This window comes from Aquarana catesbeiana, linkage group LG05, assembly GCF_042186555.1.
Source record: "Aquarana catesbeiana isolate 2022-GZ linkage group LG05, ASM4218655v1, whole genome shotgun sequence".
In the NCBI taxonomy this organism is placed as follows: domain Eukaryota; kingdom Metazoa; phylum Chordata; class Amphibia; order Anura; family Ranidae; genus Aquarana; species Aquarana catesbeiana.
In genome coordinates, this window is record NC_133328.1 from 563612225 (window position 1) to 563638323 (window position 26099).

The window sequence follows — 26099 nt, forward strand, 5'->3', positions numbered from 1 at the left end:
TTGCCTATCAGTGCCACCTATGAGTACCCATCAGTGCCGCCTATCAATGCTTATCGTCAGTGCTCATCAATGTCATCTCATTGGTGCTGCCTTATCGGTGCCCATCAGTAAAAGTTGAAAACTTACTTATTTATAAAACTTTATAACAAAAACAAAGAAAAACTTTTTTTAAAACATTTTTTGTGTTTTTTTTTATTTGTTTAGCAAAAAAAAAAACTGCAGAGGTGATCAAATACCACCAAAATAAAGCTCTATTTGTGGGAACAAAATGATAAAAATTTAGTTTGGGTACAGTGTAGCATGACCGCGCAATTGTCATTTAAAAAGTGACAGCGCTGAAAGCTGAAAATTGGCCTGGATAGGAAGGTGAGAAAGTGCCCAGTATTGAAGTGGTTAAAATATTTAAACATGTTCTACATTTACTTCATTGGTTGCTAAGGCGAGGCTGCTTGCATTCTAGCAACAAATTCAGGCAGCTCACACAGTGGGTGGAGCCTGATGGGGAACTCTGAGAGACTAATTCCCCATCATTCCCTGTGATTGGCAGTGGACGGATTTTAGAGCCTATTCGGTCCAATAGTAGTTTTAGAATCCGCCCACTATCAATTATAGGCAAGGTGGACCTGATGGGGAACTAGTCCCAGAGTTCCCCTTTAGGCTCCACCCACCAAGCAGTTCTCGGCCGCTGCATATATTGGGTAGGCGGATCCTGAAGAGGAACTCTGAGATGAGTTTCCCCACCAAGTCCGCTTTGTGATTGACAGTGGATGACAGTGTGAGCATTATTACCACTGCCCATACTAAAGATGGCCGCTCGGTTCCCATGCGTTCTGTGTACGTACGGCGTCGTTGCCTTGGAAACCGGTCAGCGTCCTGCTCCTTTCCTCGTCGGGTGGGCATACAAGCGAGGGAATACAGGCTTACCGCTCCACATGGCTGACGTTTTGGTGCTCAGAGCGATCCGGGGCAATGCCAGGAGCCTGAACCTGAACGGGAAGAGACTGCAGCGAGTACCCCGGGCTGTGGGCAGCCTCACCCAGCTGACGAACCTGCAGATGAAGAACAACCTGCTGTGCCAGCTCCCGCCAGAGGTGGCAGCACTGAGCAATGTGAGTCTCAGGCATCCCTTCTATCACAGCCCCATGTGATCGCCATAGAGCGGTCCCAGTAATCTGCTGCAAGTCTCAGACTCTTCATTGTGTGTCCTGCAGTGCAGAGTAGTCACTTGCTGACCAGACCTTTTCAGGCACTTTTTGTTTACAAGTATCAGTATTTTTTGCTAGAAAATTACTTATAACCTCCAAACATTGCTAAAAAATAGAGAGAGAGACCCTAGGGAATAAAATGGCGATTGTTGGAATTTTTTATGTCACGGTATTTGCGCAGCTTGTTTCTCAAACACAATTTTTTGGGAAAAAATACTCGTTTCATTTAAAGAAAACAAAACGCAAGATATGCCCCATTTTTTTTGTAAAATATGAAAAAAATGTTATGCTGAGTAATTAGATACCTAACATGTCACGCTTTAAAAATGCATAAGCTTGTGGAATGGTGACAAACTACGGTACATAACCACTTCCCGCCCGCCATATAACAAAATGACAGCCGCAAGGTGGTTAAGTTATCCTGACTGGATGTCATATGACGTCCAGTCAGGATAAGGCAGTAGCGCACGCCTGCGTAGTCGTTCAGCGCGGCGATCAGTGGTGTGTCAGTCTGACACACCGCATCTCTGATCCTGGTAAAGAGCCTCTGACGTAGGCTCTTTACCATGTGATCAGCCGTGTCCAATCACAGCTGAAAACAGTGTAAACAGGAAGATCGTTTATCGTACCGCAAAAAATAAAAACCCCAGTGGTGATCAAATACTATCAAAAGAAAGCTCTATTTGTGGGGAAAAAAATATAGAAATGTAGTTTGGGTACAGCGTTGCATGACCGCACAATTCTCATTCAAAATGCTTGGGGCTTCCCCTCCCGCCGCTTCTGAAAGTGATCCAGCGGCTTGTGAGCCACTCTGATTGTTTTAGTGAGAAAGCCAGCCCAGTAAGGGCATTTTTTTTTGTTTCTTAGTGGAGATGGATTAGAACCCGTCAGGGTTTTATTGCTGCCTGCGCCCCTTTTAGGTCTCGTTGACTTTAGAGATTGGGTGGTGGTAAAACCTTGTGGTTGGGCGGTGGTTTTACCTCCTGCAGCCACTGCCTCTTATGCTGCAAAGGTAGCACCACGGGGTGTACAGATATCGCAGTGTGGGAAAAAAATGATCCCTGCCATTGTATTCAGAGGGCGAGTGCTGAACATGTCGTTCTACTGGATAAGATCTCTCTGCAACCACATGCAATGCACAGGACCACAACACGTTAGTGTGGGGTTCAAGGGGTTACAGCAGGTGGGGGAGGAGCAAGGCAATACCGCCTCACTGCCTGTCAAATTCTCCCCGAAGAGCGATTCAAAGGTGGATCACACTTCAGAAAGCACTGCTAGTGTAAACGAGGCCTTAGCTCTCTAAGATATACTTTGATATATTATATTTTTTGGTTAAAATATGCTTTAATTCGAATAGTACAACATTTTGCATAAGAGAGAGTTATAACCTCTGTCAGCTTCCTATTGCCATCCATGTCCCATTGGGGAGATTTATTTTCACTTCCTGTCCCATAGCCAAAACAGGAAGTGTGAGGACATGTCTCCAAAGTGAGGAAACCCCTGATTGTCACCAGAACCAATGTCTTCACTGGAAGATTTCCCCTCTAATACTGTTCTGGTGACAACCCAAAATTTGATGATAATAATAAACAGGACAACTAGAGAAGACGAATCTCCCTAATGGGGACACAGACAGCAATACAAATCTGACAGGTGTTCTAATCCCTCTCCACTCCACCCAGAACTAAAAAAAAATGCCTTCAGTTATACTTTAACTCTGGACTTCTCCATGTTTGGCATATCCATTGAATGGGTTGTTTACTATAGAGCAGGAGTCTCCAAACTTTCTAAACAATGGGTCAGTTTATTGTCCTTCAGACTTTAGGGGGCCAGACTGTGGGAGTAAACATCACCACATCTGGTATTAGGGGAGGATTAGTGCCCCCTCGTTGGTGTCAGTGGGAAGAATAGTGCCCCATTGTTTATGTCAGTGGGAAGAATAGTGCCCCATTGTTTATGTCAGTGGGAAGAATAGTGCTCCATTGTTGGTGTCAGTGGGAAGAATAGTGCCCCATTATTGGTGTCGGTGGTAATAATATTGCCCCATTGTTGGTGTCGGTGGGAGGAATAGTGCCCCATTGTTGGTGTCAGTGGGAGGAATAGTGCCCCATTATTGGTATCAGTGGTAATAATATTGCCCCATTGTTTGTGTCGGTGGGAAGAATAGTGCCCCATTATTGGTGTCGGTGGGAGGAATAGTGCCCCATTGTTGGTGTCAGTGGGAGGAATAGTGCCCCATTGTTGGTGTCAGTGGGAGGAATAGTGCCCCATTGTTGGTATCAGTGGGAGGAATAGTGCCCCATTGTTGGTATCATTGGGACGAATAGTGCCCCATTGTTGGTATCAGTGGGACGAATAGTGCCCCATTGTTGGTATCAGTGGGACGAATAGTGCCCCATTGTCGGTGTCAGTGGGAATAATAGTGCCCCATTGTTGGTGTCAGTGGGACGAATAGTGCCCCATTGTTGGTATAATTGGGACAAATAGTGCCCCATTGTTGTTGTCAGTGGGAAGAATAGTGCCCCATTGTTGGTATCAGTGGGAGGAATAGTGCCCCATTGTTGGTGTCAGTGGGAAGAATAGTGCCCCATTGTTGGTGTCAGTGGGAGGAATAGTGCCTCATTGTTGGTGTCAGTGGGAGGAATAGTGCCCCATTGTTGGTATCAGTGGGAGGAATAGTGCCCCATTGTTGGTGTCAGTGGGAAGAATAGTGCCCCATTGTTGGTGTCAGTGGGAGGAATAGTGCCTCATTGTTGGTGTCAGTGGGAGGAATAGTGCCCCATTGTTGGTGTCAGTGGGAAGAATAGTGCCCCATTGTTGGTGTCAGTGGGAGGAATAGTGCCCCATTGTTGGTGTCAGTGGGAGGAATAGTGCCCCAAGGGCTGGATAAAGGCAAGCAAAAGACCGCAGTTTGGAGACAGCTGCTATAGACTAATCATTCCTTTAGGAAGAGATTGATCAGAAAAAAGAAACCAATCATTTATGGAAGTGTGCATGGCCACCATTAGTCTGCTACAGTATTGGTGCATTGGGGTCAGTTCACAATGAATAATATTGGAAGTCCCTGATAAGTTTGGCCTCTATGGGAGGATGGAGTGTATCTCCATGACCAGGTTATTTTCTATGTTTTAGTGCCTTTATAATGATAAAGAGCTTTCATATTTTTCCAAACCTGTAGATGACAAAATATCTAGTGCACAATGCTCGCATGAATGATGTCTTCTTGTTTGTGATTTGGATGTGTATATTATTATATTGTTAATAGAATTATTTCTTTTCAGCTGACTGTGGTAAACTTGGGGAATAACAACTTCACACAAGTCCCACAGGAGCTGAAGTATCTCCAGTCCCTACAGACACTGCACTTGTTTGGTAATAAGATCACTGAAATTCCACCCCATGTATTTGGTAAGTATGTAAAGATAATGATCTTTTACTGGCAGAGGTTTTAATCAGTTACCGTATATACTCAAGTATAAGTCGATCCGAGTATAAGTCGATCCGAGTATAAGGCGAGGCCCTAATTTACCACAAAAAAATGGGAAAAACGTATTGACCCGAGTATAAGACGAGGGTGAGAAATGCGCAGCTACTGTAAGTGGAAAAGAGGGTCAACAATGCCCATTTGCAGCCTCACTGTGCCCATTTGCAGCCATAGGTCCCCCCAACTTCAAACTCGGTAGTTAAGGGTTCCTAGATGCCCCCTAACTGCAGCCAAAATTTGGGGTCTCTGAACCCAAAGGGTCCCAAAATTACATTGCTGCAGATGGACACAGTTGACCGAATTTGGGGCCCCGTATCTTGGGGCCACTTAGTGCTAGGAACCCCAAATTTGGTGTGCAAACCCAGTGGAACTAGCACCATAAAATATCCAGCTGGGGTTTCTAGCACCAAGTGGCCCCGAGATACAGGGCCCCAAAAATCGGTTCAGAAAATGTCAAGCACTTTTCTGCAGCAGAGAATGACATTTTCCGAACCGGTTTTGGGGCCCCGTATCTCAGGGCCACTTGGTGCTAGGAACTCCAGCTTTGGATATGTTGTGGTACCAGTTCCACTGGGTTTTCACACCAAATTTGGGGTTCCTAGCACCAAGTGGCCCTGAGATACGGGGCCCCAAATTCGGTTTGGAAAATGAAATTTTTTGCTGCAGAAAAGTGCTTGACGAGTATAAGTGGAGGGGGGCACTTTCAGCACAAAAAAAGTGCTGAAAAACTCGACTTATACTCGAGTATATACGGTATGTGCTTATTGATGTGCTTATATACAATATATATATAATGTACACAGTGTATATATATATATATATATATATATATATATATATATATATATATATATATATATATATATATATATATATATATATACATACAGTGGGGACGGAAAGTATTCAGACCCCCTTAAATTCTTCACTCTTTGTTATATTGCAGCCATTTGCTAAAATCATTTAAGTTCTTTTTTTCCTCATTAATGTACACACAGCATCCCATATTTACAGAAAAACACAGAATTGTTGACATTTTTGCAGATTTATTAAAAAATAAAAACTGAAATATCACATGGTCCTAAGTATTCAGACCCTTTGTTGTGACACTCATATATTTAACTCAGGTGCTGTCCATTTCTTCTGATCATCCTTGAGTTGGTTCTTCACCTTCATTAGAGTCCAGCTGTGTTTGATTATACTGACTGGACTTGATTAGGAAAGCCACACACCTGTCTATATAAGACCTTACAGCTCACAGTGCATGTCAGAGCAAATGAGAATCATGAGGTCAAAGGAACTGCCTGAAGAGCTCAGAGACAGAATTGTGGCAATGCACAGATCTGGCCAAGGTTACAAAAAAAATTCTGCTGCACTTAAGGTTCCTAAGAGCACAGTGGCATCCATAATTCTTAAATAGAAGATGTTTGGAACGACCAGAACCCTTCCTAGAGCTGGCTGTCCAGCCAAACTGAGCTATCGGGGGAGAAGAGCCTTGGTGAGAGAGGTAAAGAAGAACCCAAAGATCACTGTGGCTGAGCTCCAGAGATGCAGTCAGGAGATGGGAGAAAGTTGTAGAAAGTCAACCATCACTGCAGCCCTCCACCAGTTGGGGCTTTATGGCAGAGTGGCCCGACGGAAGCCTCTCCTCAGTGCAAGACACATTAAAGCCCGCATGGAGTTTGCCAAAAAAACACCTGAAGGACTCCAAGATGGTGAGAAATAAGATTCTCTGGTCTGATGAGACCAAGATAGAACTTTTTGGCCTTAATTCTAAGCGGTATGTGTGGAGAAAACCAGGCACTGCTCATCACCTGTCCAATACGGTCCCAACAGTGAAGCATGGGGGTGGCAGCATCATGCTGTGGGGGTGTTTTTCAGCTACAGGGACAGGACGACTGGTTGCAATCGAATTGAATTCAATTGAAAGATGAATGTGGCCAAGTACAGGCATATCCTGGACGAATACCTTCTCCAGAGTGCTCAGGACCTCAGACTGGGCCGAAGGTTTACCTTCCAACAAGACAATGACTCTAAGCACACAGCTAAAATAACGAAGGAGTGGCTTCACAACTCCATGACTGTTCTTGAATGGCCCAGCCAGAGCCCTGACTTAAACCCAATTGAGCATCTCTGGAGAGACCTAAAAATGGATGTCCACCAACGTTTACCATCCAACCTGACAGAACTGGAGAGGATCTGCAAGGAGGAATGGCAGAGGATCCCCAAATCCAGGTGTGAAAAACTTGTTGCATCTTTCCCAAAAAGACTCATGGCTGTATTAGATCAAAAGGGTTCTTCTACTAAATACTGAGCAAAGGGTCTGAATACTTAGGACCATGTGATATTTCAGTTTTTCTTTTTTAATAAATCTGCAAAAATGTCAACAATTCTGTGTTTTTCTGTCAATATGGGGTGCTGTGTGCACATTAATGAGGGAAAAAATGAACTTAAATTATTTTAGCAAATGGCTGCAATATAACAAAGAGTGAAAAATTTAAGGGGGTCTGAATACTTTCCGTCCCCGCTGTATGTATGTATGTGTATATATATATATATATATATATATATATATATATATATATATATATATATATATATATATATATATATATATATATATATATAACAGTATTACAGTAGAGATGTAGCACCAGTTAATATGCAATTTTTATTTTTATTTTATTTTTATTTTTTTACTTTTTATTGTTTCAAAATTTTAAATCCCAACTGCAGGTACAAAAAAATAAAATACCTTTGCTTTGGGCTCTCCTCACACTGCATGGGTTAAATGCTTGTTAAAGTGGATGTAAACCCGATTCATGAAATTTGAGCTGGGCACATATATCTGCAGTGTTTTCTTATCTTTTTTCATAGCACTGTGTCCCGTAGCTGTCTCCTGCTCCTTCTTCTGTTATCAGCGTGATAACTTCTGACAAGTTCTCTGACACACGTGATAAAACCAGGCTGAATTTTGTTTAGATGGAGGGTGCTATAAATAGATTAGCAGAAAGCTGCACTACTCGCAGGACAGCTCTGAAAGTCTCTGCCTATGTGGAGGGGGGTAGTGTGCCTTTCCTCCAATCAGCGGTCCCCCAGTGTAATACAACACTACACTGCTACTGCTGAATGAGGAAGTGAAAATTCTAACACAATGTGCACTTTCTAAGCAGTATATAAAGCTGAAGACAGCAAATATACATGTAAGACTTGTATAGGGAGATTTGTTTGTCTGTGTATCATCTGAGGCTGTTAACTTCACTGGGTATATGTGAGGGTTTAAAAGGTGGTATAGGGCGCACAGGACTAGCGTAGTCCAAATGATGTCTCTATTAAGGATCGGCAGTCCAAAAATGAACGGGAGAAGTGTAGGTAGGAAGGGATGAAAGGATGGTGATCTTCAGCAAAAAGGGCTGCAACTTTAAAAGACTTGAAGCAGGGTCTAAAATGACATAAAAACAAACAAAGGCGCCTCTAAGTGCAGAAGATAAACAATTTTAATACCCCAACTGGGTTAAAAACACTTACAAAATAGAAGTAAAAAACAGGCACATCGTGGGTAAGGCTGCATTGGAAGAGGTCACGATCAGAGGAAGCCTTCAGGAGGATGGATGTAGTCACTGTCAGCAGCGATGTAAAACACAGGGAACAGCTGTGAAGCCGGCGTCGTCAGCGTGTGAGGGCTGCGAACCCGGAAGTGATGTCATCCGCTGGGTGGCTCTGTGACCAGCCTGAACCGCAAACGAAAGGCCAGAGAGGGGATGTGATGTCATCAGTGAGGGACGCGTTTCAGAACCGTCATTCGTTCCTTTCTCAACCTCGGATTGCACTGATGGCTGGGGAGGATATATACAAGCACACTGGCAGTGGATTGGCCGGGGGGCGGGGACAACTAGATTAAATAAGCACACTGGCAGTGGATTGGCCGGGGGGCGGGGACAACAAGGTTAAATAACAATAGGTCTAGTAAATACATGTGAATATAGACACACACCTGCAATAACATGCTGAGAAACAAAAGAACAACAATGGAAGAAAATAAAATCAAGGATGGTGATGTTACAGATCGTTTTTAATCTTCAACATCACCATCCTTGATTTTATTTTCTTCCATTGTTGTTCTTTTGTTTCTCAGCATGTTATTGCAGGTGTGTGTCTATATTCACATGTATTTACTAGACCTATTGTTATTTAACCTTGTTGTCCCCGCCCCCCGGCCAATCCACTGCCAGTGTGCTTATTTAATCTAGTTGTCCCCGCCCCCCGGCCAATCCACTGCCAGTGTGCTTGTATATATCCTCCCCAGCCATCAGTGCAATCCGAGGTTGAGAAAGGAACGAATGACGGTTCTGAAACGCGTCCCTCACTGATGACATCACATCCCCTCTCTGGCCTTTCGTTTGCGGTTCAGGCTGGTCACAGAGCCACCCAGCGGATGACATCACTTCCGGGTTCGCAGCCCTCACACGCTGACGACGCCGGCTTCACAGCTGTTCCCTGTGTTTTACATCGCTGCTGACAGTGACTACATCCATCCTCCTGAAGGCTTCCTCTGATAGTGACCTCTTCCAATGCAGCCTTACCCACGATGTGCCTGTTTTTTACTTTTATTTTGTAAGTGTTTTTAACCCAGTTGGGGTATTAAAATTGTTTATCTTCTGCACTTAGAGGCGCCTTTGTTTGTTTTTATATGTGAGGGTTTACATCCACTTTAAGTCTAGGTGGGTTGCAGAAAAGGCTGTATTACTTACTTGACTCCCCGCTCCTACAAGCTAGTCCGCCACTGCTCCTCCTGTAAGTTGTACATTACAGTACATTCAATACAGGGTTACAGGATAGTTAGTATAGGAGTTAAAAGGGGGTGGGAGTTGTTTTAAGCTTAGTTAGTTGTAACCTGGACTTCTACTTTAAGAGAGCCCAACTTCTATGAATAAAAAGTGATCTACGAATAGAAGATGGGCGAATGATTGATAGCTCCTTATTAAAGGCTTACTTGTAGGTACAATTTTGAAAAAAATAGTTTACTACCACATTACTCACCGCTGCACCAAAAGATTGGGGCAGGGGATGGGCAAGCATGGAAAGAGGAAGATTTCAACTAACAGAAGAGTCCACACAAGGGACATGTCCTACTGACTGTAAGTTATGTCTCTTGTGCTGATTTTTCATTTTTTTTTTTATTTTGGCTACATTTAGGCTTTAATAACTCACAGACCAGAGCTTCTGGAAAAGTAGGGGCACTGGAGTGGGGAGTCAGGTAAGTACCGTATATACTCGTGTATAAGTCGAATTTTTCAGCCCCTTTTTTGGGGCTGAAAGTGCCCCCCTCGACTTATACACGAGTCACCACCGTCTGCCTACATGATCAGCATGTCATGCAGGCAGACGGCGGCCAGCGTGTGCTGCATATCACTCGGCAGCGGCTCTCGGCTCTCATAGTTCAAAAGCCACGCCTCCTCGTCTGTGATAGGCAGTCAGTGTACAGCCTATCACGGACATTCTCTCATCCTCATCCGTGGTATTAGGATGAGAGAATGCCCGTGATAGGCTGACCGCTGACTGCGAAATGGAGTTTTCTGCCTATCATGGACGACGAGGAGGCACGGCTTTTGAACAGTGAATGGCCACCGAATAGGAATAGCACACGCTGATCGGTGCAGAGCGGCACACGGAGGCATGCACAGGACACAGGTAGGATGCACACAGACACATGCACACAGACACATACACAGGACCATATACACATGACACATGCACATATACACATGACACATGCACATATACACATGACACAGGTACAGGACACATGCACATATACACAGGACACAGGTAGAGGACACATGACACATGCACATATACACAGGACACAGGTACATGACACATGCACATATACACAGGACACAGGTACATGACATATACACAGGACACAGGTACATATACACAGGACACATGACACATGCACATATACACAGGACACAGGTACATGACACATGCACATATACACAGGACACATGACACATGCACAGGACACATGCACAGGACACAGTGAGGTATACAGCTGCAGATGGGCATTGTTGACCCTCTTTTTCCACTTACAGTAGCTGCTGCATTTCTCACCCTCATCTTATACTCGGGTCAATAATTTCTTCCCATTTTTTGGTGATAAATTAGGGCCTCGACTTATACTCGGGTTGACTTATACTCGAGTATATACGGTAATACAGCCCCTTCTGCAATCCCCTGGACTTTGTGAGCAGTCAACCCTTGCAATGCGGAAGTTGGGCTTTAAACCAAGGCCTTGATAAAGGACAGGGGTACCCAAAACTACTGTTCCTTGTGTAAGGTTTAATGTTATGCACGATTGAAGAAAGAAATTGAAACTGGAGAAATGATGCACATCTCTACTTCATTATATAATCATTGGCAGTGAATTGGAGGTCACTAGCTGTGTTCGCATAGATGTTACCGTTAACATTAGGCATCTCACTCCCCCAGATTATAAAAATATATGTCAGTGTGTTTTTGTATTTTTTATACAGTATAATGTAATTTCAGCCAAAATGTATTTATTTATTTATTTATTTTTTATACAAGAAGGAAGGGTCAGTCCTTGAGTCGTACTTTATAGGAAAAAATCACAATGCTCTCTTGCAGAGCTCTGAAGATTGCTGCTATCAGTATCTTCCAGGTAGACACTGTGTCCCCTACTGACCTGTGTGGTTTCTATTGCCGACCCCTGTGTCACTAGTGAGATAAGGGCTCCTTTTTTTGCAGCCAGGGGGTGGTAAAAACAGGTTAGGCTACAGTACTACTGCCCCCTGACAACCCCCCCGACAACCCCCCGAGCATGCAGACACTCATGGCTGTACACATGCTGCGGCCATGCTGTGGCAAAAATTAAATGGCATGTTGCATTCAACAGGTGCTACCAAGGGCAAACGTGACCCATTAAAGCGAATGGGACCAGGCTATAACCCCCTGCAACCAAGTGCAATTGTAGAAAAAATTGGAGAAATGACTGCGCTAAACCAAAATGTAACAAAAAAGCTGCTAACACTGAAACAAAGTCCAAACAAATGTGAAAAAACAAAGTGTAGCGTTAAGTATAATGATATAACAGCAATAAACTGAAATAATAAATGTGTATAAGCATATAAACAAGTTTAGGGAACGTGCAAAAGTCCAATGTTCACTGGTGTGAAAAAAAAAAAATTGTGAGAGCTCAGATAAACATAAAAGAAATTACTGGAAAAACGTGTCCGTCTAGTATATAACTTGTGAATCACCAATGGAATTGGTGGTGGTGTGAACAATATGTGACTAGCTATGAAGCTGTAAAAGTAAAGGAATCCTCTATCAAAAGAGTATGGATGGGTACTCTTATCGAATACGGTGGACCCGCTTACCGGCGGTAGTGGGTCCAGCAGGCTTGTGTAGGCCAAATGCCTCAGGGTTAATGCCGCGTACACGCGGTCGGACTTTTCGGCTACAAAAGTCCGACGGCCCGTCCGACAGACTTTCGACAGACTTTTGGCAGACTTTCAACGGACTTTGTAACTACCGGACTTGCCTACACACGATCACACCAAAGTCCGATGGATTCGTACGTGATGACGTACACCTGACTAAAATAAGGAAGTTGATAGCCACTAGCCAATAGCTGCCCTAGCGTTGGTTTTTGTCTGTCGGACTAGCATACAGACGAACGGATTTCTGAGTCCGGTGGAGTTACGAGGTAAAGATTTGAAGCATGTTCCAAATCTAAAGTCCATCAGATTTGCGACTGGAATAGTCTGCTGAAGGTCCGGTGAAGCCCACACATGGTCGGATTGTTCGCCGGATTTGGTCCGTCGGCGTCCGTCAGACCAGTCGGGTCGAAAAGTCCGACCGTGTGTACGCGGCATAAGAGTTGGCAGGAAGAAGGTAACTCCAAACAGGGTAGTTCCATTCCTCGACAGTGATGGTTCAACTGAAGTTCCTGGATTCAAATTGCTCTCAAAAAAGCATGGAACCTCCACCCAATATGGGAGCCGTCTAGAGGTCAATGGTGTATACAGGTAGGCTCAATCGAACCGGGGTAAAGATAAGAAAAAATGGACAGGGGACATATGGTGCAGGTCAAAAATGGAGAGGTTTTATTTTAAAAGTACAATACATCATAGTAGATGAGTACAAAAAATACTGGTGATCACGAGTTATAAAAGTATAAAAAGCAATGTGGGGAGCAAGCGTAGCAATGCACATAGTTGCGGCTCTGTGGGTCGGTATTTTTCCAACTTATAAAAGAAGTTGGAGCTTATTGTTCACATGAAAAAATGGTGCAGAGACCTTGGCTTCAATAAACTGAATGAAATTAACCAAAATCAATTTCCGTCTTAAATACTAATTAATACATACAAACATTTTAATACACAATTCATACAGAAAAACAACCTTTTCATTGTTTTTACACCTGTCTTCTTGGCTCTCCATCACTTAATAAACCAGTACTCGGCACAGAGGGCTCTTGTCTAGAATAATAGAATACAGCTCACTGACGTCATACTATACTCTCTAGTTATAAAGAAGGTTCCTTGTCATTGGTAGTGCAGAACAGCTCACTGATTGTACACAAATATTGGAACTTGGCTCATGGACACAATACTAACCACAGACTCTAAATGACATGCAAGCAGACCTAACTGGTTAAATCTGCAAATTTACAATCTGTAAATTGTGACACTTACAGATTAGGTTTCATAAGGTGACTCTTTTGTTATGGCCTTGTGGCAAAGGGGCACTCAGGGCTTGTACAGTGAGGGAAAAAAATATTTGATCCCCTGCTGATTTTGTATGTTTGCCCACTGACAAAAAAATAATGGTCAGTCTATCATTTTAATGGTAGGTTTATTTAAACAGTGATAAACAGAATAACAACAAAAATATCCAAAAAATGCATTTCAAAAAAGTTATAAATTGATTTGCTTTTTAATGAGTGAAATGAGTATTTGATCTCCTATCAGTCAGCAAGATTTCTGGCTCCCAGGTGTCTTCTATATAGGTAATGAGCTGAGATTAGGAGCACTCTTAATCTTAGCTTGTTGCCTATATAAAAGACACCTATCCACAGAAGCAATCAATCAGATTCCAATCGCTCCACGATGGCCAAGACCAAAGAGCTGTCCAAGGATGTCAGGGACAAGATTGTAGACCTACACAAGGCTGGAATGGGCTACAAGACCATCCCCAAGCAGCTTGGTGAGAGGGTGACAACAGTCGGTGCGATTATTTGCAAATGGAAGAAACATGAAATAACTGTCAATCTCCCTCAGTCTGGAGCTCCATGCAAGATCTCACCTCGTGGAGTTTCAATGATCATGAGAATGGTGAGGAATCAGCCCAGAACTACTTGGGAGAATCTTGTCAATGATCTTAAGGCAGCTGGGACCATAGAAAACAATTGGTAACACACTACACCGTGAAGGACTGAAATCCTGCAGCGCCCGCAAGGTCCCCCTACTCAAGAAAGCACATGTACAGGCCCATCTGAAGTTTGCTAATGAACATCTGAATGATATAGAGGAGAACTGGGTGAAAGTGTTGTGGTCAGAAGAGGCCAAAATCGAGCTCTTTGGTATCGACTCAACTCGCCATGTCTGGAGGAGGAGGAATGCTGCCTATAACCCCAAGAACACCATCCCCACCGTCAAATATGGAGGTGGAAACATTATGCTTTGGGGGTGTTTTTCTGCTAAGGGGACAGGACAACTTCACTGCATCAAAGGGATGATGGACAGGATCATGTACCGTCAAATCCTCCCTCAGCCAGGGCATCGAAATTGGGTCGTGGATGGGTATTCCAGTATGGCAAAACACCCAGCCAAGGCAACAAAGGAGAGGCTTAGGAAGGAGCACATTAAGGTCCTGAAGTGGCCTAGCCAGTCTGCAGACCTTAATCCTATAGAAAATATGTGGAGGGTGCTGAAGGTTTGAGTTACCAAACGTCAGCCTCGAAACCCTAATGACTTGGAGAGGATCTGCAAAGAGGAGTGGGGCAAAATCCCTCTTGAGATGTGTGCAAACCTGGTGGCCAACTACAATAAACATCTGACCTCTGATTGCCAACAAGGGTTTTGCCACCAAGTACTAAGTCATGTTTTGCAAAGGGGTCAAATACTTATTTCACTCATTAAAATGCAAATCAATTTATAACTTTTTGAATTGCTTTTTTTCTAGATTTTTTTGTTGTTCTGTCTCTTACTGTTAAAATAAACCTACCATTAAAATTGTGGGCAAACGTACAAAATTAGCAGGGAATTAAATGCTTTTTCCCCTCACTGTAAGCATGCTTTTGAATTATTTTACTGAACACTCTAAAACTAAAATAGTGGATTCACATTGATCTAGGATTTAATTGTAGATTATAATGCATTACAATAATTGTAAATTATAATACATAACATTACCTGTAATAATTCTTTTTATAGAATTCCCAGCATCCCTTGCACACTACGTGACATGCTGTGATTGGGATACTGTGCTCTCTCTGCTAAAATGAGGGAGAATGGAAAGAATAAAGATGGCCTGCTTAAAGCAGACGTACACTGGATCTGAGCAGCACAAACCAAAAACGCTATTTAATTTATTTTTAAAGTTCAAAGCAAACCCATCAATCTATCTGTTCATGATTTATTTTGCTGATAAATCACTTTAAAAAAAACCCCCCTAGTAGTTTTAGTCATGGCCAACTTGAGTAATGACAAATAAATCATGTAGCATTTAAAGTGCCTTGAAAAAGTATTCAAACCCTTGAAATTTTCCACATTTTGTCATGTTACAACCAAAAACGTAAATGTATTTTATTGGGATTTTGTGTGATAGACCAACATAAAGTGGCACATAATTGTGAGAAGGAAAATGATAAATGGTTTGCAAATTTTTTTACTAATACATATCTGAAAAGTGTGGCGTGTATTTGTATTTAGCCCCTCTGAATCAATACTTTGTAGAACCACCTTTTGCTGCAATTACAGCTGCAAGTCCTTTTTTTGGATGTTTCTACCAGATTTGCACATCTACAGTAGATAGTGAAATTTTTGCCCATTCTTCTTTGGAAAATAGCTCAAGCTCTGTCAGATTGGATGGAGAGCGTCTGTGAACAGCAATTTTGCCACAGATTCTCAATTCATACTTGCCAACTGTCCCGAATTACCCAGGACATTCCCGGGATTTAGACCTTTGTCCCGCTTTTAGCGTTTCCTGAGAAATCCCCCGGGAAATCCATGATTTCCCATTTTTTCGCTACTGCCGCTAGAGGTCCGTGGCCGGCATTAATCGTCTCCGCCGGCTGCCATTTTACAGAAGACCAGAAGTAACAGGTCACTCGCCAAGGGGAACAAACAAGAGGTGGAGCCGGCCGGGTGGCTGCCAATAGAAATTGAGCTACCGCCGACCCCCCCCCCACCCCGCGGTCCGTTACAAATTCTGTAAGGTCGACGAATCTGACAAAACTGTCTGTGGCCTGTTGTGGGAAAGGCCGCAGGGTGGGGGGTTGGCGGAAACTCAATTTCTATTGGCAGCCACCCGGCCGGCTCCGCCTCTTGTTTGTTGCCTGCCTCAGCAAGTGACCTGTTAGTACTTCTGGTCTTCTGTAATGGCGGCAGAGACTCTGCTGCTGGGACACCTGTTGTGAGGGGGGCTCCCCTGGGGACACCTGATGTAAAGGGGAAACCTGATGTAAGGGGGGGCTCCACTGGGGGACACCTGATGTAAGGGGGAAACCTGATGCAGGGGGGGCTCCACTGGGGAACACCACTGCTGGGACACCTGATGTAAGGGGGCTCCACTGGGGGACAACTGATGTAAGGAGGGCTCCACTGGGGGACACCTGATTTAAGGGGGACACCACTGCTGGACACCTGATGTAAGGGGGGTTCCACTGGGGGACACCTGATGTAAGGGGGCACCTTTATGTAAGGTGGCTCCACTGAGGGATACCTGATGTAGGGGACACCTAATGTAAGGGGGGCTCCACAGAGGGACACCTGATGTAAGGGGGGCTCCACTGGGGAACACCTGATGTAAGGGGGACACTGCTGCTGGGACACCTGATGTAAGGGGGCTCCACTGGGGGGACACCTGATGTAAGGGGGGGCTCCACTGGGGGACAACTGATGTAAGGAGGCTCCACTGGGGACACCTGGTGTAAGGAGGGGCTCCACTGGGGACACCTGATGTAAGGAGGGGCTCCACTGGGGACACCTGATGTAAGGAGGGGCTCCACTGGGGGACACCTGATGTGAGGAGAGGCTCCACTGGGGGACACCTGATGTAAGGGGGACAAAGCTGGGGGACACTTGATGTAAGGGGGAGTCCGCTGGGGACATCTGATGTAAGCGGGACTCCGCTGGGGACACTTGATGTAAGGAGAGACTCTGCTGGGAATGCCTAGTGTATGGAGGAACTCTGCTGGGGGCACCTGATGGCATCTGGTGGCAGGCGATGTGCCAAGTGACACACTCAGGGCTCCCACTGATTCTGCATTATGGTGAATGGAAATATTTAATTTTATATTACAACGTAATAACAGAAAAAATGTGCTTCAATCATTCTGACACCATAACAACCAAGGTGCCGAGATGATTGAAGCGCTAACACCAGGTGTTTGGAGTATCTTTATTTGCTGATTCTTAAACTTTCTGAAATACACATATTTCTATTGTGGTGTAGGATCTGGGCCTGCTATCCCTCCACCCCTCTTTCTTTCTTTCTCTATCCTTCCCTCCCTATCTCTTTCTTTCTCTCTTCCTCTCTCTTTCTCCCTTTTTTTTCTCCCTCCATCCCTCGTTCATCTCAGACTCTAACCACACCCCCTTTGAGTCACGCCCCCTTTAAGCTATGCCCAATATTTAGTTAAACCATGCCCAATTTTCTTTCCCCGCTACGTCACACTTACAGACAAATGCCCCACCCCCTAAATATAATAATACTCCCCCACAGACAAAGTGCCCCTATACATTTTTTTACAATGTTGGAAACTATGTCAATTGGATTTAGGTCTGGACTTTGACTGGGCCATTCTAACACATGAATATGCTTTGATCTAAACCATTCCATTGTAGCTCGGCTGTATGTTTATGGTTGTTGTCTGGCTGTTGTTAGGGGTCTGCTGGAAGGTGAACCTCCACCCCAGCCTCAAGTCTTTTGCAGACTCTAACAGGTTTTCTTCTAAGATTGCCCTGTATTTGGCTCCATCAATCTTCCCCATTACCTCTGACCAGCTTACCTGTCCCTGCTGAAGAAAAGCACCCCCACAACATGATGCTGCCACCACCATGTTTCACGGTGGGGATGGTGTGTTCAAGGTGATGTGCAGTGTTCGTTTTCCGCCACAAATAGTGTTTTGCTTTTAGGCCAAAAAGTTACATTCTGGTCTCATCTGACCTGACCAGAGCACCTTCTTTCACGTTTGCTGTGTCCCCCACATGGCTTCTCGCAAACTGCAAACAGGACTTCTTATTTCTTTCTTTTAACAATTGCTTTCTTCTTGCCACTCTTCCATAAAGGCCAGATTTGTGGAGTACACAACTAATAGTTGTCCTGTGGACAGATTCTCCCACCTGAGCTGTGGATCTCTGCAGCTCCTCCAGAGTTATCATGGGCCTTTTGGCTGCTTCTCTGATTAATGCTCTCCTTGCCCGGCCTGTCAGTTTAGGTGAACGGCCATGTTTTGGTAGGTTTGCCATTGTGCCATATTCTTTCTATTTTCGGATGATGGATTGAACAGTGCTTCATGAGATGTTTAAAGCTTGGGATATTTTTTATAACCTAGCCCTGCTTTAAACTTCTCCACAACTTTATCCTTGACCTGTCTGGTGTGTTCCTTGGCCTTCATGATACTGTTTGTTATCTAACAAACCTCTGAGGGCTTCACGGAACAGTTGTATTTATTCTGAGATTGAATTACACCCAGGTGGACTCTATTTACTAATTAGGTGACTTCTGAAGGCAATTGGTTCCACCAGATTTTAGTTAGGGGTATCAGAGTAAAGGGGGCTGAATACAAATACACGCCACACTTTTCAGATATTTATTTTAAAAGATTTTGAAAAAGATTTATAATTTTCCTTCCACCTCACAATTATGTGCCACTTTGTGTTGGTCTATCACATAAAATCCCAATAAAATACATTTACGCGTTTGGTTGTAATATGACAAAATGTGGAAAATATCAAGGGGTATGAATACTTTTTCAAGGCACTGTATTTTCTGGAATCCACTTGCCTGTAGCTCAAGCATGCAGTCAGGAGGGTGTGCTTAGCTAAGAAAACCCCTCCTGAAGACTCCAGAGATGTATGACATATTTTGCCTAGGCCTGGAAACCAGGAAGTAACTGAAGAAATGTAAAAAAAAGTTTTTAAAACAAGTAAATATAATATGCATTCCTATGTATTTACTTAGGCTAGCAGCATAAAGATTAAAAATAGTCAATGTTGATTGAGAAAGTGAAGTTCTGCTTTAATTAGTCAAAATTCAATCTGTGGGTGACCCTGTCAGCACCCTCCTGCCTGACATCTTTCAACTGGAAAATCAAAGGAGCTCCTGGCAAGTTGTTGGCTAAACAGCTGCATCCAATCAGAAGCAGTCACTGTTTAGGGAATTCTGACAACCATTAAGCCCCGTACACATCAGAAAATTGTACTAAAAATACCGATTTCGGAGCGATCGTACGATAATCTGATTGTTGGTACACAACTTTCGAGAGCCGATCATTACAGTTCATCCGATATTTTCCGATCAGACATGCACAAAACATTTTTTCGTACAATGCCAGCTCGGATGATTTTCTTTTAATCAGTACAGTTGTTGTTCGAAAATGCAATACAAATACACTACAACACGTAAAATTACTTCCGAATTTTTATTCTGTTGTACTTTAGTGACCTCTTCATTTTCGATCTGGAGACTAGCATGCAAAAAAACAAACAAAGGATCATTGTCCGATAATCTCATTGTTTGTGTGTACCAGGCATTAGTGTCGGATGTCAGAATACAGTAGCTGGCAGAAGAGGTTTCTCCATCCATGCTGTTTATCATATATGGGGGGATCAATAGATTCTACTCTTTCTGAAACGAGAGTGTATGTCCAGCTTAAAAATAACTAATACAGTTTCACATTTGCATCTGTCTTTCCTTTTAAAATATTTGTTTGTGTCCTTTGAATTGTAACCTGTGCTACCAAGGTCATCTTATACAAATCAATCCAGGATATCCAATGTGACCATGATGATTGAATTTGCATTCAGTATCACCAAGCAAACCATAGTCCAATCATTGAATGTTTCATACAAAGTTACCAAGAGGTTAAAACATGACTAAATGGCTTGATGATCAATGAAAAATTAATGACTATCTCATTAGATCAACGTGGGAAATTTCTAAAATTGTGGTCTCGATGGATAGCCTATTTGCAACCCAGTCTGAGAGTTCTGAGTATATGACAATGACTAAAGGGTTGTCCAACCCCCAGGAATGGCGGATTCCATCTCTAATCCCTATAAATGTGTTCCCCTCAAACACCCCTCCTCCTCCTAATCTTACTGGACTTTCTAAAGTCGTTCCTTTTATGCCGTGTACACACGAGCGGACTATTTGACCGGACTGGTCCAAGGGACTTTTGGCGTACTTCCGACGGACTTTCCTAATGAACAGACTTGCCTACACACGATCACACCAAAGTCTGATGGATTTGTACGTGATGACGTACGACCGGAGTAAAATAAGGAAGTTGATAGCCAGTAGCCAATAGTTGCCCTAGCGTCGGTTTTAGTCCGCCGGACTAGCATATAGACAAGCGGATTTTTCAACCGGACTCAAGTCCGTCGGAAAGATTTGAAACGTGTTTTATTTCTAGGTCCGTCGGCCTTTTGGGAAAAAAAAGTCAGCTGGAGCCCACACACGATCGAATTGTCTGACGGAGTCCGGTCCGCCGGACCAAGTCTGCTGGAAAGTCCGCTTATGTGTATGCGGCATTAGCCTTCTAAATCTCTCTCCTATTCTGTTCTCTCATATTTTTTTTAGGGGGTGCAGGTATGGCTAATTAGCATACCAAAGCTACTTGGGCCCTTTGCAGGCCACTGTTAGACCTACTTTGCTAAATATGTAAAGCAGCATCAAAATACAGATGAGCATATGTTATAGCTCCCATAACTGGAACAACAATAGATACCCTACTTAGCAATGCTATTCTCAATGTGTATCATTTGAAAAGGGTCATGTGTTATTTTGATACTCCGTAATTAATCTGTATACAACCCCTGGCAAAAATGATGGAATCACCAGTCCCTGATGTTCCTTCAGTTGTTTATTGTTGTAGAAAAAAAGGAGATCACAGACATGACCAAAAACTAAAAAAAAGCATTTCAAATGGCAACTTTCTGGCTTTTAGAAACACTAAAAGAAATCAAGAAAAATAATTGTGGTGGCCAGTAACAGTTAGATTTATAGAACAAGCACAGGGAATAAATTATGGAATCACTCAATTCTGAGGAAAAATTATGGAATCATGAAAAACAAACAAAATAACACTCCAGCACATCACTAGTACTTTGTTGCACCACCTTTGGCTTTTATAACTGCTTGCAGTCTCTGAGGCATTGACTTAATGAGTGATAAACAATACTCTTCATCAATCTGGCTCCAGCCTTCTCTGATTGCTGTTGCCAAATCATCTTTGCAGGTTGGAGCCTTGTCATGGACCATTTTCTTTAACTTCCACCACAGATTTTCAATTGGATTGAGATCCAGACTGTTTGAGGCCATGACATTGACCTTATGTGTCTTTCTTCAAGGAATTTTTTCACAGTTTTTGCTCTATGGCAAGATGCATTATCATCTTGATAAATGATTTCATCATCCCAAACATCCTTTTAATAGATGGGATAAGAAAAGTGTCCAAAACTTCAATGTAAACCTGTGCATTTATTGAAGATTTAATGACAGCCATCTCCCCAGTGCCTTTACCTGACATGCAGCCCCATATCATATTTGACTGTGGAAATTTGCATGTTTTCTTTAGACAGTCGTCTGCATAAATCTCATTGGAACGGCACCAAACAAAAGTTCCAGCATCATCACCTTGCCCAATGCAGATTCGAGATTCATCACTGAATATGACTTTCATCCAATCATCCACAGTCCACGATTGCCTTTCCTTAGCCCATTGTAACCTTGTTTTTTTGTGTTTAGGTGTTAGAGATGGCTTTCTTTTAGCTTTTCTGTATGTAAATCCCATTTCCTTTAGGCGGTTTCTTACAGTTCGGCCACAGATGTTGACTCCAGTTTCCTCCCATTTGTTCCTCATTTGTTTTGTTGTACATTTTCGCTTTGATGTCTTCCTTGGTCTACCTGTATGCTTGCCTTTAACCACCGTCCCATGTTGTTTGTATTTGGTCCAAGTTTTAGACACAGCCGACTGTGAACAACCAACATCTTGTGCAACACTGCGTGATGATTTACCCTCTTTACCTACATACTAACAAGCAGATTTAATCCGATGCAGTTGTTAGTGTTTGTAATGAAAATTTACAGCGTGATTCCATAATTTTTTCCTCAGAATCGAGTGATTCCATAATTTATTCCCTGTGCTTGTTCTATAAATCTAACTGTTACTGGCCACCACCATTATTTTTCTTGATTTCTTTTAGTGTTTCTTAAAGCCAGAAAGTTGCCATTTGAAATGCCTTTAGTTTTTGGCCATGTCTGTGATCTGCTTTTTTTCTACAACAATAAACAACCGAAGGAACATCCTCAGGGACTGGTGATTCCATAATTTTTGCCAGGGGTTGTACCTTGTATTAATGTTATACTATTAAACTGAGCATGTAAAGGTGCTTATCTAAGTTACTTATCTTGTATTTCCCCAAATTATAAAGTGGAACTTCCCCCACAAGTGAAAATTCCGTTTTATCTCCTCCTCCCCCTCCTCTATCACATTTAGAATATTACACTTTTTGGGTGGGAGCAGGTACTTAGTTTTGATAGGTACCCGCTTCCACCTCCACCTAGATAGCATAGCCCCCCCCCCCCCTTTGCCTGCAGTCTTCTGGGATACTTCACAGGCTCCAGAAGGCATCAGGATTATTCACAAAGCACAGCTTGCACATGTGCAGTGGAAGGCCGGTTGTGATGTCGCAAGGAATTACACCCAGCTTCCCAAAGTAAACATGTCGCCACCGAGGAACTGAGGACCAGTAAAGAAAAGGCCCGGGTGAGGTCAGTGCTGGATCCATGGACAGGTAAATGTCCTTATATTAAAAGTCAGCAGCTACAGTATTTGTAGCTGCTGACTTTTCATGTTTCTCTCTAGGGGGAAGATTCTCTTTAAAAAAAGTATTGAATAAGTGAAAAACCAGTTTGTCTCCCACATATCACATGACATTTTTGTACTGTAATGTAAATATTATTTGGGTAATGCTAGGAACATAGCCAAATGTCTGTCTGGGTTTCTTCTAGTGCCCTGTGTAATATGCTGACTCTTTAATATCACCAAAATTAGATAGTTAGAATAATAGTCCTGTGTGGTGATTTGAACATTGTAGATGTTGTCCAAGTTCTTAAAAATCAGACAAAAGTATGGTAAATAGTTAAATGTGATCCTGCAATTTATCAGTAATGAAAGAAAATCATTAAATGGTGTTAAAATTGCAGAATCATGTCCTTAAAGAGACAGTTTCACATTGGGTACCTACCCAGGCATGTATACTCATCTAGACACAGCCCCACACTACTTCCCTGCTGTGCCAGAGTCCTTGCTAATGGAATGGACCTTCTGAGTATGAGGGGAGCACATGTCCTCCTTATATGTGACAGTGCTGCAGTCTCAGTGGCCAATCATCAGGTTCTAAGACTGTCATTTGTGGGATGCCATGACTTCATCCTGCTGTATAAGCTCGGACATCACTAGACATCGATTTTAGACAGACTGGGCTGCTGCAGAGGGCAGGTTATGGAGAAAGTGTGGCTGGGTAAATAAACATGCCTGGGCTACGTGGGCTATGTGCAGACACCCAATGATCATGTCTCTTTAAAAATGTTAGCTTCCCTTGGAATTAAAGGACATTTAACAACATGTGGTCACTCTAAAGACCATTATGATGCAAATTCCGCTGATTGGTTCCCATAGGCAACATTCGCATGGGTAATTTGACCCAGTGTGAATAGCAACGGCAGGACTCTTTTTTATATATATATAGCCTATATCTACAGTGCATTCCGTGGTGTACTGTTTCTATTACTTTTCTGGTGGTGTACACAATACAGTGCAACCGTAGTGCAGTTGCTACTACTTTTCTGGTGGTGTACACATTACACAATACAGTGCAGCCATAGTGCAGTTGCTACTACACTTCTGGTGATGTACACAGAACACAATACAGTGCAGCCGTAGTGCAGTTGCTACTACTTTTCTGGTGGTGTACAGAGTACACAATACAGTGCAGCCGTAGTGCAGTTGCTACTACTTTTCTGGTGGTGTACAGAGTACACAATACAGTGCAACCGTAGTGCAGTTGCTACTACTTTTCTGGTGATGTACACAGTACACAATACAATGCAGCCGTAGTGCAGTTGCTACTACTTTGGTGGTGTACACAGTACACAATACAGTGCAACCATAGTGCAGTTGCTACTACTTTTCTGGTTTGTGTACACATTACACAATACAGTGCAGCCATAGTGCAGTTGCTACTACTTTTCTGGTGGTGTACACAATACAGTGCAACCGTAGTGCAGTTGCTACTACTTTTCTGGTGGTGTACACACTACACAATACAGTGCAGCCGTAGTGCAGTTGCTACTACACTTCTGGTGATGTACACAGAACACAATACAGTGCAGCTGTAGTGCAGTTGCTACTACTTTTCTGGTGGTGTACAGAGTACACAATACAGTGCAACCATAGTGCAGTTGCTACTACTTTTCTGGTGGTGTACACAATACAATACAGCCATAGTGCAGTTGCTACTACTTTTCTGGTGGTGTACACAGTACACAATACTGTGCAACCGTAGTGCAGTTGCTACTACTTTTCTGGTGGTGTACACATTACACAATACAGCGCAGCCGTAGTGCAGATGCTACTACACTTCTGGTGGTGTACACATTACACAATACAGTGCAACCGTAGTGCAGTTGCTACTACTTTTCTGGTGGTGTACACAGTACACAATACAGTGCAGCCATAGTGCAGTTGCTACTACTTTTCTGGTGGTGTACACAGTACACAATACAGTGCAGTGTGGTGTTACAAAATAACAAATATACATCATGTCCGGAAGGCCACCAAGGAGATGCAGATGCTCACAGGCCACTAAAAGAGGGCAAGCAGACTCTGTGTCTACAGTCAACAGTGCTGGTCGTGGACATGGTGCAACCTGGTGCAGGTGGCCGCAGGGCACGCTTGTCCTTTTTTTCTGCTGCTGGCCGTGTTATTGAGCCAGAACATGCAGAAGAGTTGGTGGAGTGGATAACAAAGCCGTCCTCATCCTCTGTCACTCAGGCTCAGAGTAGTTTGCGTTCCAATGCAGCTGCCAAAGTGGCCTATTCCACCGGCTCCTTGTCCACAGTCAGTCCTTCCATATCCCCACCATCATGCACGAAGGAGTCCCCCGAACTATTCGACCAGTGTTGGGTACATGGTGCTAGAGGATGCGCAGTGATTAGAAGGCTCCGATGTTGGTTACCAGGTTGAGGAAGGGAGTAACGTGAGCCTAGAGAGAGGGGGTGCCAAAGAAGGACAAGAAACTGGCAGTCATGTTCCCCCTGTTGACCTCCCATGCAGTCCATTGGCAACAGCACTTGAAAGACCCACATCAAAGAAAAAGGCGGACTTCTCCTTGCACCTCATCTGGGATCTCCAACCCCACGATACCTCCAGTCCTCTCAAAAACTTGCACTGAGAAGAATGAAGATATAGCAGTAGGTGTCCCAAGTACTTGCAGCCAATCTGCTATCAGTACACCTCCATCTGATTTTAGCAGGCAAAGTTCCCTACCCCAGTTGCTAAACTGTAAAAAGAAATTTGGTCCCAGCCATCCAAATGCTCAGCGTCTGAATGCTAGCTTGGCCAAATTGCTAGCACTGCAACTGCTGCCTTTTCAGCTGGTAGACTCTGCCCCTTTCGTGAATTTGTGGAATGTGCTGTACCTCAGTGGCAGGTTCCAAAACACCATTTCTTTTCATGGAAGGCTATTCCAGCTCTCTACCGGCATGTGGAAGGCAATGTTTTGGCCTCGCTGGACAGGGCAGTCAGCAGTAAGGTGCATTTTACCGCTGACTCATGGTCTAGCAGGCATGGGGAGGGACATTACCTTTCCTTCACGGCGCACTGGGTAGCTCTGCTGGCAGCTGGAAAGGATGTAGGACAGGGTTCA

The 26099-nt window shown here is 43.5% G+C and overlaps 1 protein-coding gene across 1 annotated transcript in view; it reads left to right on the forward strand.

Moving 5' to 3' along the window:
* Positions 1 to 844: 844 nt before the first annotated feature.
* The window catches only part of LRRC69 (leucine rich repeat containing 69), a 42477-nt gene continuing 17222 nt past the window's right edge, over positions 845 to 26099 (forward strand). Inside the window, exons 1-2 of the mRNA XM_073631936.1 lie at positions 845 to 1109; positions 4487 to 4613. Coding sequence (XP_073488037.1) covers positions 933 to 1109; positions 4487 to 4613 — 304 coding nt within the window. The 5' untranslated portion in view covers positions 845 to 932. The remainder of the gene's footprint in view (positions 1110 to 4486; positions 4614 to 26099) is intronic.